Here is an 18,580-nt window from a genome sequence, read left to right on the forward strand (position 1 = left end):
TTACAAACTGGCAGCCCAGTGTCAGACCTGCCACTTATCATCAAGACTGAGCTACTATTTCTGCTTGTTTGTTTGTTTAAATAGAAACTTTGTTTAAGTATTTCCATTAAAACTGGGATAACTGCGTGACCCCCCCCAAAAAAAATGTGGGAACATATTTCTTATGGAAATGAATACTTCTACATGATTTATATGCAAAGTGTATCTGTGTCTAAAAGATACAAATTGAAAGGATATTATGAAATAAGCCATAGTAAGAACTAGACCCAATTTGTTTAAGGGGGAAAAAAAAGAAACTTAAATGCAAATGCCACAAAGATTGTATCTCACATCTTTAATCAATTACCAAAGATGCATCCCTTCTTCCCTATAATATCTAAGAGACTCTGAAAGGTAAAGTAGTAATAAAGAAGGCAAAATGTATTTAAGTACCTTGAGAGAGAAGAAAACTAGCATCTCTTAAGTGCCAGTTTTATGCCAGTCACTGAAAGCATTGTTTCATTTAATCTTCACAACAATCCAGTGGGTCTGGTATCATTTTTCCCATTTATAGCTAAGGAAATGATGCTCCTCCATGACTTCCTAACTTGTCCAGCCTCATCCATCCAGTTAGTAGTGGAACTAACTCAGATAGGTTCTTTATTGCCATGTTTTACCTGTTAACAATTAGCATAATATATATTTTCCCTCATCCTTCTCTTTCTCCTTCTTTTTAATTGGTTCTATATCGAGACCCTGTAGAGCTTTCATATAAAATACATGAGAGAAGTAGCGCCTTTTCTGAAAGTTGAGAATTTTTTAGAATTTTGAGAGTTTAATTGACTAAAGGTTATTTAAATTGGAGAACAAATATGTAAACTTTACTTACAGTTTGATGTTGATATCATAGTCACTAAATTACGAACTGTCTCCATCAGATCATGATGCTGCTTTTGAAGAACTGAATTATTCACTGTGGACGTCACTAATTGTTTTTCTAGTTCTTCAATGATGGAGTTTTGCTTGGAGACTAACACCTGGAGCTGGTCTTTCTCTTCTTTTATGGACTGTAGTTGAACTATGTGCTTGTCTTCCATATCTAGCACTTTCTTTTCTAGGAAACTTGTAAGGAAAATGATGTTAGTTAGTGAAGGGTATTCTAATTATCCGATTACCATCAAAGCCAAGTGCTTTATAAACTCTAATATTTTTATAATTCTAATATAATCTAACTTATTGAATTTTTACCTCTCCCAGTCACTCTGTTAAGATGTTATAGGAGCTATAAAGGAATAAGATGTTACCACAGCCCTAAAGAATTTCTCAAACTCGCTGAGAAGATTAGATACATAGATATGTGTACGTATATATGTGTATGCACACATATGTACCTACACATAGGAAAAGACACGCCATTTCGGGCCATGATACAAGAAACATGAGTGTTACAAGCATTAGATATTGTAAGAGTTCAGAAAAACAGTGATGAAGCTATAGTGCTCATGAAATGCTTCTTCTGAGAAGGGAAAGTTTGACTTGGGCTGGACCTTTGGGTAGGAAGTTAGCTTTCTCCTAAATAATTTATATTTTAATATTAATCCTAATGATAATAATAACAGCTAATCTTTTAATGATGTGTGACAGAAGTTCAAATCCTGGCTATATGAGCCTTGTGACTTTGGGCAATTCACTTAAGCACTCTGTGCATCAATTTACTGATCTGTAACATTGGGATAATATTACCTGCTTCATGGGGTTGGTGTGAGGAATAAATGAATTCAAAAATGTAAATGCTTAGACTAGTTTCTGACACACAGTAGCACTCAATAAATGTTAGTTATTGTTAATATCAACATTATTATCCCCATTTCCAATGAGTAAGTTGAAACTTAGAGACAATAAATCATATGCCTAAAGTCACACACAGCTGGTGACAGAGGCACAATTCAAACCCAGATCTTTCTGACTCTGAAATCTACCCCTCTCTTTCTTCTAATATGGACCTGGTTTTTCTCTAAGAAATTTAACCAGCTCTGTCTCATATACTTAATACTTAACACTTAAAATGTGAGCTACCCCCTTGAAAGGCTTTTTAAAAATTAGAAGTGGTGGACTGATAGGTACAAAGCTATGCTATTTACCCTAAGTGAGTCATTGTACATGTATTGAAACAACACACTGTACCCCACAAATATGTACAAGTAAATGTTAAAATTTTTTTAAATCATCATTGGCATTGAAAAAAATTATTTTGATAGCTGATAAAGTTATAAGTCCCCAAAGACTTTATTGATGGTCATATAATTAGTCTTTCTAATTTCAATTTATAAAAATATGTTATTGTACATATGTTCAATTAAGAGTACACTAATTTTAAACTGAAACTAGTTCTCATCCATTAAACTAGAGAAAATATTTCAAGTGAGTCTACATAAATACCAAAATTTAAGAATGTTAACTGTTTCCTAGGGACAAACTCAAAGATATACACAGTAAAGGAAGGTACTTGGCAGTTTTTGTTTGTTTGTCCTAAATAAGATACAAGAGGATAATTGGATAGCCTGACACTTGATGGTGTAAATCTTTCTTTCTCTGTTTAGTCACTACACTATGCCAACGTGTAAGAGGCTTCCTCTGATAACTATAGGAAAAGCAGCAACCAAAGGCCCTTCAAGATCTACTTTCTGGGGGGATTAACAAGAAATTGGTAAAGGGCCACAAAAAATTACTACATGGTGTAAAGTTGAATATACTAATTATACTGATTTGACATCACATGTTGCACACAGGTATTGATATTCAACGCTGTACCCTACAGATATGTACAATTATGTTTCAATAAAAATAAAAATAAATTTTTTAAAAATCTTCATTCTAATTGTAGAAGGCTGGTAAACAAAGCTTTCAAGATATAGACACTTTTAGAAACAGTAAAACAATCAGATGTCAAATTCTATCTCTGACATCCCCTCCCAATGTAAGTTTAGTAGTAGTAAATTTGCACATAGCAAAGTTTTGTTTTAAAGGAAGAGGACCTTTTTCACCTTTTTTGAGTCATCTATAAGTCAGTTATCTTCTTTAATAATGAAGTATTGGAAATATTCATTATTTGGAAATATTTTGAAGCCACTAACATTTCCACAGCAATTGTCAATGTCACATTAAGACCTAGTGAAATATTCCTCATAAGCCATTAGAACTTTCTGGAGACACTTGGAGGTCTGAGAGCAATTGTTTTCTCCATTTGTTTGGTGAAAACAGCTTGAACCAGGCATTTAATTCTGCTGTGAGTGACTCGAAACCTCCTGAGTCCCTTTGCACTGACTTTCAAAGGGAACGTGAGTGTGAGGATTTGGCCTCCACGTTCCACTGAGCAGCCAAGGTCTCCTCATCGTCAGGTTGGGGTCACATCTTACCTTCATTTATTTATTACATAATTCTTCTATCAGAGACATATTGAATACCTACCATGTACAAGCTGTTTTTAGGGTTTTGAAGAAAAATCAAGAGGAGAAAACACCATGAACATACATAGTCTCAAGATAATAGGAATCCAGATGTTTTGATGATCATAACATAAGACTAAAATGACTAAGCTGCATGTGTCTCCATTAAAGAAGAAATATCCTTGTGGAAATGTGAGGTCCATAGTTAGAACTTTCACTCACACCCCATGGAGTGCACGTGATGACCACTGTTTCACTAAAGAGGAAGGATAGACCCTGAGAAGTCAACATTCTGTGTTACCAGCACCTGTGAGTGAAGGGAAGGGGCCTTGGGCTGAGAATCCCCCTCTGGGCATGGCTACCTATGTCAGCGCAGCAGGCCATGCCCCTTTGTGGATCCCACATGCTTATCTAGCTACGTGAATGTACATGTTTCTAAATAAAAACTAAAATGAAGGCATTGGGTTAGATGGTCTCTGGGACCCCTTCTAGTTCAAATAATCTGTATATCATGGCTTTTTTGGCAGTAGCATTTTCTGAATCTTTAACCCTACAAACAGCATTAACCAGCTGAGAAACTGACTACCTGTTATAGATCTTGCCAATAAGCAATAACAACCATTATTAATAATTATTAGAAATTCAATTACAGCTCTTAAATTTATTCCAGCCCTCTGGTCATTGTAAATCAGTACATGACAAATAAATATATTGTCAGTGTACTAAGTCAGTAAATAATTAATTACTACAATGCAGCTGTTTGCCTTAGACTTTAATTAATTCTACTATTTTTCAACTATTTTAAAAATATTTTTCTTGATATCCGCTAACTTATTTATTTTTAAAAGAAAATTGTGTATCACTTTCATTAATTGATAAACCAAGATGGTTTACCATAAGCAGAAGGTAACATAAAAATAAATGTGTGTGACATTGTTTTCTGGTTTTTGCCTAAAACCATTTATAGTACAATCAGTGTACAGGCAGTGCACTTAGAAAACACTCCTATAAATCTTGACCTACAGAATTGATGCAAAAATATATGGAGCATCTTTAAATGATGAATATATACTGCTTTCAAAAGGATATTGCTGAAATTTGTTATCCAACCCTCTTTTGTTGTTTTTAATAGTCTACAAGAGGGGCATAAAAGAAAGATGCAGCAATCACACAGTCCAGGATATGAGCCAGAGTTCAGCACTCTGAGATGCATGGTAAAAAAAAAACTGTAGTTTCTTTCTCCCAAACCTATACCAGTGTAGCTCCAGAGGTAGTTGCTTCCTGATCTAAAATATCTCATTTTAAGGTTAAATATAAGCATGTATTTAAGAGTGAAGCCCAGGAGCAGACTGTCCCAGACCAGACTGGCTCTGACAGTAGCTTATATCATGAATATAGCAGCATACATTTTAAAGCTATGAGGAGTCTTAGGGATCATATTTTTGAGCAGATTTTGCAAAGTACAGATCAGGACCCATAAGTGGCTTATAAAATCAATTTAGTGAGTTGCAACCAGCATTTTTTTAAGGAAATTAAATCAGTTGAATGGGATAGAACAGATGAAAATACAGTATGATATCATAGCGAGAATTTTGCACATTGCAACAAGGCCAAGAGTGGCAAGTCCTGGAGGAGGGGAAGTGGGCGGACATGGGGAAGGCACGCAGTGACCAGAAGGCGATGGTTTGATATTCTCATTAGCATCTTGCTTGATTTTCTGATTCAGGATAACCAACTTGATCATCACTGTAGGTTGGACTTAGGTGCAACTTAATTTTATATTAATGTAATTTGTGGTTAGTTAAGAAGTGTGACAAAATATCTCGTGTCAACAGAAATATGGAAACTGAGTCATGTTTCTTCTATGAGTTTTCATGGCATCTCTTCAAAAGGAGTCATGTCAATGGCAATGCTTTACAAGGCCATAACAATACTTACAATTTAATTGAACTGGTACAAATAGCCCCTAAATTAATGCATAGTAGTTTTCAACTTCAGCCTGTGAATCTAAGAGTGTAGTAGTGGCAATTTTGAGAAAGATGTTGACCCTGGTAAGTATTTTGACATTGTTTGAACCTATTCCATAAAGAAAGCAACTGCACTCTTGGGAAATTATTAAAAGTTATTTATAATATGGTTTGTTGAATGTGCAACACCACTTACATATTTTTGTAATGATGTTCTTGCAAATAAACTCTTAGGCCAATCAAAACTTAAGGCAGAAAACACAGCATTCCAAACTCATTGGACAGTGTAAAAATCAACACAACTTTTTAATTTATTGTTTATAGCTTTTGGTGAAAAAACCTTATTATTGCTATTTTATTTCATATTTGTGACAAACATGAATATGATTTCTGCAGCTGCTAAAAATGTTATTCTTCCTACAAGTATAGTTTAGTTACATAATGCTTTTATAGTAAATCAACTAATAAAAGCTGCACCCTTCCTATCTTCACCGTGGTAGGTCATTCAGGGGCTATTCTTACACTACTCCAGTCTAAGTTAGACTTTTGCAATCCAAGTTGTGAAGCACATAAAATTGCAAGTCACGTAAAATTTTAGTTTTGTTGGATATGTTTGACAAGTTGCTTTTGTGGAGAAAATGTTGTGATCTTTAAATGTAATCTCTTTGCCTGTGATCATATTAAGTAGAGGCAGAAGGGGAGGAGAGGGGGGATCCCATTTTTGTAACTTTTCAGAGGAAAAACCCCTAAATATGGGGATATAGATGTATGTATGTTTTAAAGAGCATAGAGAATCTGTGGAAGGATTCACATGTAACTCTTTCACATGGTGTGTTACAATCAGTGTGATTACTTTTGAAATTAAAAAGTAATGTTTCAAAAGAAAATAAATAAAAATAAATTTAATCTCATATAAAACTAGATTGAATTATTGGGAAATTATATTGTTGGTTAATGTGAATTAAAGTAGGGGAAAGAACTGAAGAATTCAAGTTCAGCTGAAAAAATTTGAAGGATTCTTTAATCAAGAATGACCAGAAAACACAGCAAGCTAGAGTGTAGTTGGAATCACTACTCTATACATTGTAAAGCTTTGATATATAAAAAAATTTCACCAGAACATGAGATGATCAAAAAAATATAGTGAAAGTTGTCAGTTTAATTTCAAAGCAACAAACTGAGTAGCTGTGTACAGCTAGGTTTGTGTTTTGTAAAGGAAAATGCTAAACATTGTATCTGAACTCAGGGATAAGATTCACACTTTTCTAGTGACAGGCAGTACGATTTAACAAATATTTACCCAGATAATATTTCAGTGACATAATTTACATATTTAACTGATAATTTTAGCATTGTAGCATACTGAATTTGAAACCTAAAAGTAACACTGTTCAGTACAGGATTATGTTCAACAAACTGGACATATCCTAGGTATCTCAAAGGCCTTATTGCTGTGGCAAGCAAGGCAAAAGTAATCACTAGCTCCCAAATGTTCTCAACATTACTGCAACATATTAAAGAGAATGTTATTAAACAAGACCATTTTAACACAATGAAATTAGTGAGATTGTTATATCTCAATTATTGGTCTCAAGCTTTTATTGACTACTTTGCAGAAGAGTAATTTGAAACACAAAAGAAAGATATTTGAATTAAGAAAAACAATTTGCTTTTCAAAACCCTAAATCAATAATGAGTTAAACTTGTTACCCAAAGAACAGAAAGAATTATTCCAGCTCAGTTCTTGATTAACAGTAAAGAATGATTATAAGACAATAAGTTTATTATCATTTTTGGTTAAGAATAAAGAATTATTTAAATTGTGAACTGGAAAGAATATATTGTTATGACGATTCTCTATGTCGTGTGTACATGTCTTGATTAAAAACAAGGAAATAAGCACATCAGATATGTACATAAAATAATCCTCATGTGTCCCTGACTGGAGTAAACCTATGAAGACAGTCCCTACCTATCACCTAAAATTTTTATTTTTGTACTGTGTATCTTGAGGTTTTTCTATATTTTATTTAAATATTAATGCAATCATATTTAGCATTAACTTTTGTTTTTACTTTGGCATATGTTTTGAGAGGAAGTATTGCATCATGAAATATGTCTTGGCTTAGAAGTTTCCCTACTTGTAAGTGTAGTTTCTCTACTGTAGATCATTTTGCATTGGGAGAAACTAAGTCCCCAAAGGCAAAGAAACTTGATAAAATTAATACTGAAATGACTAGGCCAGTGTTACTTTTACTCCCCAACACTAGCACTATTTTTTTCTAGATGACCATCCATAATGTGGAGGCAGAGTTTAGATTACTGTTAAAGAATCCTTAAGGGCCAGAGAATGAAAAACAAAATTGAGGACTGTTTTAGAAGGTCCATGTCAATTCGTGATTTCTCGAAATCTCTCCCTTCCTTTCTCTAACAAGGTTTCTGATCCATATGTTGGACATGAAGAAATTCATCATATTGGAAGCCATAATTATAATTAGTAGTCATGTGAGATAGGCTTTCATATCTGGAAAGTGTACAATTCTGAATTGTAAATATTTTTGTACCATTATTACCTGTTCTTGTCTTGCAATTTGTTTATTTCACTGGTCTGATCCAAAATCTGTTTTTCCAATTTGTTTGTAGAAAGAGAATGTTCCAGAAGCTGAAGTTCAAGTCTTGTTGTCTGATTTAATACCTAAATGTAACAAAATGAAATTCCTATTTATCATTTTTAATTAGTTTAATTTTATAACTCCTTTTAATTAAATTACCCGAATTATAAGAAAACATAACTAAAACATTTATTAACTCACAAGTCTTATTTTGGTATATTTTTATTTTTGAAAAAGGTTTGATGTCTTGGATCACATTCAAGTATGTTAAACTCTTTTTCTCCACCTTGTCTTTATTTTGAAAAGAGGTTAATAGTTCTGGACAATGGTGTTTGTACCAAACAATATGTCATTTTTCTGGTTCTGCTGTTTTTATTGTTTGTTTTCACACTGCGAGACAAGTGCGAGTATACAACAGTTATATTTTATAGATAAAAATTGTTGATAAATGAAAAAATACCTTCCCTCTGCTCAAAACAAAATGCTATTCTCATATTTATTTGTTTGTCAGTAGACAAAGGGATTAGAAGTCACACGCTTTCATTATATAAAAAGAAAGCTCATTTTTAGCCTGGCATTTCCTAGTTTGTATTCACTTGTTTACCCTTTTATTTTTTCTTTGCCATTTTTCTTTTTGCTATTTTAAAAATTGTCTCAACCAATGAGGAAACAATAAAACGTCAACATAAAGTGGAAACTGGGTTTTGTTTTGCGGGCCTTTCTGATACCTAACATGTGCAGGATCACTTTTCCATTGTATTCAAGCAACTTGAAAGACAGATTCTTTAGCATTTGGCTGCTTTTTAGCAGGAAGAATCGATTACTCACATCCTCCGTGTCACAGTTATACAGGATGTGATATCACATGTAAATGTAAGTCAGAATTGTTGCCAAAGAATTGGGGACCTTGAAAAAATCATTGTTTGCTTGGTGTCTTTATGTCATTCGAAAAAGCCTTGGTCTGGCCCCACAGTGTGTGTTTCAGGGATAGTCTGGTCCTTAGTCAAGGAGGGTTGAGTTCGTATCATGAAAACTCTTCTGTAAGTGAATGAAAGTCATTGGCTAACATAAGGGTTTGGGTTTTAGTATTAACATCTAGAATAAAGATTTGTCCTTCATCTACTTTGGGTCCAAACATTCTATGTTGGTTATTTCTAAAAGGATCTGCAAAATTGGATCTCCTATTTAATTGCTAAGGGCCATAAAATGAGTACAGTTTCGGGGAGAGGCAGGAAAGGATGGCATATTGGTCCCAGTTGACCGGGGAGTAATTGCAATGGGCCCTACAGTTCGATGGGCCTCAAGACCTCTGTCTGCAGATGACTGTCCAAATTATCCAGGTTAAGTAATTGTTCTGTTTAAGATCTCAGACCTCTAACCATCCATCATTGCCTGATTTAATAGTCTCTCACTCTGACAATTTAATAATCTCTCACTCTGTCTAACTTAATAGTCTCTAGTCTGAAGTAGGAGAATCTTACTTCTAGTCAGAAATTTTTATATTTGAATTTAAACCTATTTTATAGAATCAGTAACTGTTCAACAAATGTCTTCATATGGATTGGGTACATACTTCAGTCTCTTGATGTCATTCCTTAGGCCCAGCCATTTTAATAGATTTAGTTGGACTTTATAGGCTGTTTTCTATCTACCCCTTTTCCTATTTTCCTGTTATCCTGCGTCATCTGATACCTAGTTTCACAATAGGCTTTTTTTTTTTCTTTTTTCAATCATGCAACCCAACAAAGGCACATTAATGCTGGTAAGTCTGCCTGATATGGAATGTGGCAAAGGTTTATATTGTTGCTGTGTATTTTCATACTGTTTTATTACTGTTATCTGAAAACATATGAAATGTTATAATTATGGGACATTTTTTGGGTTAACTTGATTGCCCACCAGTTTTACTATCAAACGGTGGGGAATGTGATGAATCATTATTGTAATTTAGTTTAATAATTATAAGTATTATTATAACTCATTGCCCACCAGTTTTACTGTCAAAAAGTGGGGAATGTGACTGAATCATTGTTATTAATTTAGTTCAATATTGGCTGTGGATATATTGATATATTTACTTTCATTACCTCCTAGAATTAAATTTTTAGTATCTTATGATCTACTCTGTAAAATATTTATTTATATTTCTTCTAAAATGTTCTGATATTGTTTAAAGATTTGGTAATCAAATAATTTATATAAAAGTCTTTATTAAAAATCTCCAGGCCGACCCAGTGGCTCACTTGGGAGAGTGCAGCGCTGGGAGCCCAGCGGCACTCCCGCCGCAGGTTCAGATCCTATATAGGGATGGCCGGTGCGCTCACTGGCTGAGCATGGTCACAAGAAAGGACAAAAAAAAAAAAAAAAAATCTCCAACTCTCATATAAAAATCTTTTACTCTTCTCCCACTTCCCTACTGTTTCCCTCCTCCAGCAGTTTTTAGAGACAGTGAAAGAACACCTGTGCCATTCTAGAAGTGGTCTTATCATAGGGTGGCTTGTGGCTTCTCTTTTCTCACATCTCTTCCTAACTGATGTCTAGCATTTCTTGGTCCTTTTAGCTGAAAACTAGGTAGTGTGAATCATTTACAATTAAATCTAGCCATTTTTTTTTAAACATTACTTATAGTTCAGAGTAGGAAGATGCTAACTTCATAAGCCTATAAAGAATACAAGGGTCAGAAATTAGACTCATCAGTTGAGAGGCAAGACTATAGGCATGGACTTGGAGCATCTCTATTAATTCTGCTAATAGCATTTTCTTCCCACATGGGCTACTATTATTGAGTCACTTTTTTATTACTATTTTGATATTTTAATGTTTTGCTGTTATTTTCATTTTTTCATAATTTAATTTTCTTCTTTTCTACTATTAGTCAGTGGCTCATAGAATCTTAAAGCGGAAAGAGAACTTGGCAATTAATTAATTGTCTGGCCCAGACCCTCATTTTATATTTAAAACCACGAGGCCCATAAAAGATACACGCCTTGCCATATTTAGTCATCCAGTTAACAGGATGCGTGGAGCCACTCCGGGGCTCGTGGCTAGTGGCTGTGGCCTGTCTGTCAGTGCCACAACACACAGCTTCTCCCTGTTGCTGCTGTTTCTTCCTCTACAAACTCATACCACAGACTGTTTTGACACTTCTTTGAGATTTAGGTTTTATCTTTTACTCAAGTTAGATTTAAGAACAAAATTTCTACCTCTCTGCCTCTGGTTTTCATTTCTCAGATGCATAAAAATTTTAGGGCTTAGAAATGAAAAGTAATATCTGGAGTCCAGAAAATACTGGTGAGGCAGAGAAGCATTTATCTTATAGTAGTCAGGTGTGAGTAACATGGAAATAACTTGAATGTCCTTAATAGAATAAATGTAATTTAACCTCAGTATCAAAAATGGAAACATGTTTACTGATTTTAAATTCATAACTAGCCGTAAATTCTTAATTTCTTATAAAAGTTTCCTTTTCTCCTGCAGTGGAGCTTTCTTTAGTTTTCCATTATTTCACTGGGTACAGCACGATTGGATGCTGGTCTTTTAGGTGGCTGGACTGCTCTGTGTTCTATATTTCAGCACTTACTTGGGCCTCCACGTCAGTTAGTTTCCGTGTTTGCTCTGCTGTCTGATTGAGCAGGCTGGTTCCTATTTCTATCATCACAGCAGTCTGGTTCTGCACTGCATTCTGCTGCATCTCCGCCATCTCTTTCTTCATGTTGTCCTGGATGTAATTCTCAAGCTAGAGAAGAACAAGTGTTAGAAATGCGGTCATTAGTCAAGTGAGCAGAAACCTTATTCCTAAATATTTGCCACCTTTTCCCTATCCTTAAAAAAATCTATTTGAAGAAAGACCTGTACCTTGCCCCAATTTTGAAATCTTACTAGGTTTTTATACTAGCAGTAAAATACAGTGTGATTTTATTTTTACTCAACATCTGGCAACTTAGTTACATCACATGTAGGTAGGAGAGAGTCAAGCTGCTGGTTGTTTCTGTGTACCTCTAGATGTGCGTGCTATGGCAGGCCAGGATGCGTCCAGGCCGTGCTCACAGCTGGGCAGATGGTGAAAGGCAGCAGGAAGGACTGCTGGGGTCTTGCTGCTTTGATGTTGTGACCCTTCTGCCATCACTGTCCATGTTATGTTCAAAATGAAAATTTGGTACTAAGAAGCATTACTATTGCTGCCACATTCTAGACTTCTGGTTTCTGGAAATAAAGACTTTGGAAGGCTCTCTAAGAGGGACTGTGAGGAAAACAGAACTTCTGATTTTCCCCATAACCTACAGAACTACTACTCAGTGCCACACTCTGTGGTGCCCTGCCCCCCCTTACCTCTTAAGTTCATGACATGCTGGACCTGTTAAGTTCGTCCTAACATATATGCACTTTTCACGATTTCATCATTTCACGTATCAGTCAAACTTTTAATCCCACACTGCTCCCTTTGTCACCTGACATGACATAAGATTGGTTCTCCTTTCAAGTTACCAAGGAAGATGGACATGCCAACTAATTTTAGCATTAGCTTAAATGAAGAAGCTAATTTCACTGCCATAGGTAAAATTACATAATTAAATGTGAATGCAGGACAACCGGAGGTATGGGAAGAACTTAAGGGCTTGGAGCCAGAGTAGCCTGCTCCCTGCTTTACAGCCTGAGATTCCAGGTAAGTTAATGAGGATTGTTCTCCCTTGGTTATTGGACAGATCAAATCAGTGTAAAACATGACAATTACTAGAACTCTGATCATTCATAAAATCGTGTAGTTGAAGCCTTTACTTCTTCATATTAATCAAAATAGATTAGACCACTATAAAAATAATCAGTTACTATTACTTGGCAGTCCAGCAACCAGCTTTGGTAGAGGCTTAAGAAAATGTGAAGGATATGATAGCCTTGTTAACCCGTTATCAGAGCTAGCCCAGGCTTTTTATTGTCTGTGATCTGTCTTTATTCATTCTTCTTCCCCCTCCCCCACCATTTTAAAAATTAGAACTTTTATGATTAAAATACACTATTTAAAAGAATTCATAGATAAGTTTGTGATTTCTCCCCCCCCCCTCCCATCATCATGGGAGTAAAGACATTTTTGAGGTTAAAGTTAAAGCTATATGTCATCCAAAGGAGTTGTCTTACTCTTAACACCCAGCAAAGATAAGATTTAGGAATATTAATTCTTGGAAATTTGGAACCATAAAGATGTACTCAAGCTGGAGTTTAGTTTAAATTCATACTCAGAAATAATAATTTACAAACTACTATAAATAAAAAGTCTTAACCTTCTTAATGATTTCAGTACATAAGAGCTAAATAAAAATTCTTCTGTCTTGTGTCATTCTAAATCATATGACTGGAAAGGGAAAATGAAACCTTTAATTACCCTCCCCCCTTTCTAGAGCTACTGGGCCAAATGTGGTTACAACAATCAAGAGATATGAGAGGATTGTTTATAATTTGAAATTTTAAAGTCAGGTTTCAATTTAAAATGAGACATGGGAATTTTAAAAGATATATAGGCCTGATTTTTAAAAATAAAGTTTCTTACCTTTATTGCCATGTCTTAGTCTAAGCTTGAAACAATAGAATGCAAAATACGTCTTAAATCTCTACTTTTCAGCTTTTGGGGTTGCAAAGTATGTGTACTTTGTGTGTGTGTGTGTGTGTGTGTGTGTGTGTGTGTGTGTGTGTGTGTGTGTGTGCGTGTTAATCTTACAGTGAAGCAAATTACAGCTATATGTATATATGTGAACATGCATTTATATACAGATATTATGTATATAGTGTATATATGTATAGTGTCTACACACAATAGACATATACAGCTTTTGAAGGCATGTATCACTTTAAAATAAAGTAAAATTCTGTATGATACTAACCTAATTGCTAACTAATTGAAGTCTTTTGGAGAAAAATGGAACAGAAACAGAAATATCAAGTAGTAGACATTTTGTGTTGACGTAAAGAGGTTTATGTTCTTACACTTGAAGTAGTGAAATGAAATTAAGTTTTTAAGAGAAATATGTACCATGATGGATGGATACTTTTTAAGACCAAGGAAGAAGATATAGTAGCCCTAGAAACAACAGCAACAGTAATAACCACATAATGATTGTTAATTTTATCGGTCCATGTTGCAGCTGCTATGTGAATCTCTTCCTGTGGATTCCAGGTGCCTAGTGTCAGAATAGACAGAGGCAGTACTCAGGACTGGCATGCCTGTAAGCAAAATATTAGTTCCACCCAGAGGCCACCTCAAACTTTTAATGTCTTTTAACAACCAAAAATGACATGTCTCAAAATTGGCTTGAGTGTGCCTTCCAATTCCTAGTCTCAGAGTGTCTTAAAAAACAGACTACTTACCCCTCAGTTAAGGGCTGTTTTTACTAACAGAAAAACCTAGAATTAGAGATTACCAATGCTGATTTTATCTCCTGGGAGCATCCTAACAAAAGAATCTGTTTTTCCTTTCAAAGACTAGCAATAATTTTTAGAGATAGAAAGACTATGGATGTTCATAGTATAGTGTAAAATTGAATATCTCCAAATGAAGATCTGCCATTTAACGTAGACTTTCCATAAATCACTACGTATAAAGAAACGTAAGATCAAATCCAGAAATGAAGGATTTGGCTGATCCACAATGACAGATGTTCCTTGAAATTTCTCTGGCTCTGGACCTTGATGAATTAGTTCTTCTATAGTTTATTGTACTGGAATGTCTTTCTGTTTAGTATTTCTTTTATTTTTACTGTCTGTGACTGAAACCCAGAAATGTAGAAATCTGCCTAATGACATTCTGTTTCAGTAGGAGGTCTTAGTACAAGGGGAAAAGATGAGATAAATAAGAGCTGTCATGCTGTGCTCTCCTTTGGCAAAGTTTTCCTATCCTTGTCATCTGCACTTAGCTCTCTCATTAAAAGATTTCCAGGATATTTGAGCCTCCCATGGGAGGAGACATGGTTTCTTTCTAATTTCATGTGTGGCTTCACATGTTCATATTTTACACGAATGTTTGACATCGCCTCTGTATCTGAAGGTGATCATGTGGTGATTGTGGTCTGTGGGCACAGGTGCCTCTGAAAAGGCCCCCGTAGAAGCGTGAAAGGACAGGGTGCATTCTTTTCTTAGTGGTTTAAGCACTCTTCAAAGTGTGGGGCCTCGAGCTATTCCCCTTTTCTCAGAACTCAAACAAATTATCCAAATTTAACATTTTAGGGCTGTAGCCATCATTGTAGTTGTGTAGATTGTTTCTCAGTGTTATTTGATTTGCTGAAAGTAGTTGCACCCCAAACACAGTCTGTAAAACCTGGCAACACATCGTAGCTCAAGCAATCAGAATAAAATATTTTAACAGACATATATATATATATATATATATATTTTTTTTTTTTTTTTTTTTTTTTTTAATGTAAAATATATTCTGGGCTGGCCAGTTAGCTCAGTTGGTTAGAGCGTAGTGCTGATAACACCAGGGTCCAGTGTTTGATCCCTATACTAGCTAGGCACCAAAAAAAAAAAACAGTTCTCAAGTTTTTTACTACTCCCCCAACATTTTGAATGATCACATTTGACAGGAAAAATAAATCCATTTGCAAGGCAACTATGGCAGATTGATTACACATTAAAATGTTTCTCTGACTATCTTCCTTCTCACCAAGATTATCATCATTATTTTTTTTTTTTTTTTTTTATAAAAGATGACCGGTAAGGGGATCTTAACCCTTGACTTGGTGTTGTCAGCACCACGCTCAGCCAGTGAGCGAACCGGCCATCCGTATATGGGATCCGAACCCGGGGCCTTGGTGTTATCAGCACCGCACTCTCCCGAGTGAGCCACGGGCCGGCCCTATCATCATTATTTTTTATACCAAAAGAAGTATAACCTTGAAATTGCCTCAGGAAAGGAAAACATAGTGTATGAAAAGTGTCTCCACCGTGGAGACTCTAAAGTTGGTCCCTCACCAACTGTACAGAATGGCTAAGAGATCATTTCTCTTTAAATAATGTTCAGTGTCCTCATCCCTTTTTATTAATTAGTTTCTATCCATCTGAGTGACTTAATTTTCCTAGTAAATTAACAAATAATTTGAGGTGTTCTTAGAAACATTTCACTCTTTACTATTTCAATTTGGAAACAAAATACTGCAACTGTCTCTCTCTCTGACACACACACACACACACACACACAGGATTTTTTCCTACCTCAGAGATCCCTTCTTCCCACCCAACTTCTAAGATCCTGTCTCTTCTGGATCATCAGCCCCCAAATACCTTCCAACCGTCCTCCTTCAGAATCGGGAAGCAGATGCAAACTTGAGCACTCTGCAGCTTACACTCTATCCTTGCACCATTGCCTGTACGATGAAGTTCAGATTCCTTCCCTGGCAACATATTCCTCTTTCTGATAGGCACCCTGTGATCTCTATAACCTCCTGCCCTGGTGCATGCTGTCCCTTGGCCATGCCAGCAGCCTAGGATGCTCCATACCTCCCACCTTTGTCTGTCCTGCTTTGTCTTGAGTCCTTCCCCTCCTGGGATCACACCCTCCCCCCATGCACTCCCTCACCAGAGATGCCTGTTGGTACCAAAAACATTTTGTATTTGTTTCATTTCTTTTTACATCTCCTAATACTATAGGTTAATGTTCCTGTTTGTTTAGGATACCGAAATTCTGTAAAACCATTCTACATATACACCATAGTAACAACAAGCAAAACATTTGCTCTTATAATTAGTTTGAAAACTTGAATGTGAGATTATTAAATCCAGGGATATTCTGTTTGGAAGGCTTTTGACCTAATGTTCTTGGTTCCCTGTCATGAGGAAACTCCGAAGCATCATTTGTGGTCTCCAGACAGAAAAGTGGCAAAACTAGGCTTTCTTCCCCCTCCTTATAGAGAAGGGTTTTGTTTTGTTTTGCTGATCTAGAGACTTTGCTGCCTAAGCGGTTGTGTACTCAGCAGTACTCCATGAGAGATGCTGAGATTACAGAGGAGAGGCTGGAAGATGCATGTCTTAGGCAAACCTACACGTGCAGGAGACTGGGGATAGATGCATGACCCGTGGGTTAGAGGTCATATTCATGTGCTCCGCGAGCTGGGAAGTAAGTTTTCTCCTGTTCTCTTTGTATTGCAGAAAAACCCATGTCAAAGCTACTTGCCTCCCATTGACCCTCATCATTACTTTGGCCCTTTCTTTCCACATTCACTGTAAGGCACTACAGAAAATCGAGAAGTCTAAGGACTGAGAAGAGGGAAGCATGGCCCTTCTGGCACTGATTTTCCAGGTTGTTCATGTGGCTTCTCTTAATAAGCAAATCTGCCTTCATCTATGCTAACCACATGGACCTGACCCTGCACAGGATCTTTCAGGAACTTCCTATAACTAATTTGTTCTGATCTATTCTTTTTGCTTTGTTTCTATTAATAATTTATTGGTGACTTTCTGTTATTGGGTACTGTGTCTAAATAACCAACTCCTTTTCTACTTTCACTAGTACAAAGAGACTAAAAGTTCACTTGCTGACCACTATAAACTCAAAGATGTGGTAGAGAATAGAGGTGTAGGCAGCAGTTGGTAGCATACTAAGGTTAATAGTTCATCCCCCTCTTCCTGTGACAAACACCATTTACAATGATTTGAGCATAGCAGTGTATCTGCTCCCTCGGATCATGACAAATTCGCTCTTATTTGTGAATGCAACTACCTGTTCTTTTCATTGTCTAATTGGGGCAGGGGGGGCGAGTGTTTTTCACATACACTCATATCTCTTTGCCTCTTTGTCTGTTTCCCTTACCATTACTCCAAAAGCTAAGAAGGAAATGTATTTTTCCACTCAAAATGTTCCAGTCATTTCCTACTGATAAAATGGCTACTTTTTATCAATAGCAGTCATTTTATATATGTAGTTTTAATGAGTCTGATATAGTAGTAACCTCATATAAATTTGTGTGGGCATTTCATATGGCAAAAAATGTCACATCTTACATGAGTGTCTTTTATAGGGCTCTTAGGGTTAGGTTATATTTACCCAAATGTGTGTTAGAGCTCAGACCCACAGCACCTTACAGGTACCTGACACTTGTACAGACACCTGTAAGTCAAAGAGCAAATAAAATGCAGCAGACATTATAAGGTCATGCATACATATATGTACAGCAAGAATAATTAACGGCAATTTGCAACTGCAAAATGCTTATATATGTACATATATATGTGTGTGTATACATATATATATATATATGTATGTATATATACACACACACACACATATTATCTCAGTGGATCCTCACACTGCCTTAGCTTGGGTTTCCCCAAAAGCAGAACCTGAGACAAAGGCAAGCATGCAGGAAGTTTATTTAGGAAATAGTCCCAGAGAGCATCAGTAGAGGACAGGCAAGGGAGGCGGAGAGGAGAGATGGCCAGTTCAAATACGTGGACTTGGTCAGCACCACTGTGGCAGCTAATGAGAAATCCCACAAGACCTTCTGAGGAGCCCTAGGAAGTGTGTCTCAGAGCCATGCATCTGGGGCAAGAAGGACTCCCTCACATCCCTTATTGAGCAAGAGTGGTTCTGGGC

The 18,580-nt window shown here is 36.0% G+C and overlaps 2 protein-coding genes across 11 annotated transcripts in view; one reads left to right on the forward strand and one right to left on the reverse strand.

The window, feature by feature from the left end:
* MCPH1 (microcephalin 1) overlaps positions 1-18,580 on the forward strand; it is a 249,251-nt gene that overhangs the window by 144,137 nt on the left and 86,534 nt on the right. The gene's annotated exons all lie outside the window — the stretch shown is intronic.
* The window catches only part of ANGPT2 (angiopoietin 2), a 55,454-nt gene that overhangs the window by 16,283 nt on the left and 20,591 nt on the right, over positions 1-18,580 (reverse strand). For 2 of the 4 annotated variants that reach the window (XM_063074703.1, XM_063074693.1), the window contains exons 2-4: positions 11,585-11,740; positions 7,966-8,087; positions 869-1,101 (exon numbers count right to left, since the gene is read on the reverse strand). In XM_063074703.1, coding sequence (XP_062930773.1) covers positions 869-1,101; positions 7,966-8,087; positions 11,585-11,740 — 511 coding nt within the window. The remainder of the gene's footprint in view (positions 1-868; positions 1,102-7,965; positions 8,088-11,584; positions 11,741-18,580) is intronic. The other 2 variants (XM_063074723.1, XM_063074713.1) reach the window with 1 other exon arrangement.

Source organism: Cynocephalus volans, chromosome 1, assembly GCF_027409185.1.
Source record: "Cynocephalus volans isolate mCynVol1 chromosome 1, mCynVol1.pri, whole genome shotgun sequence".
Lineage (NCBI taxonomy): Eukaryota > Metazoa > Chordata > Mammalia > Dermoptera > Cynocephalidae > Cynocephalus > Cynocephalus volans.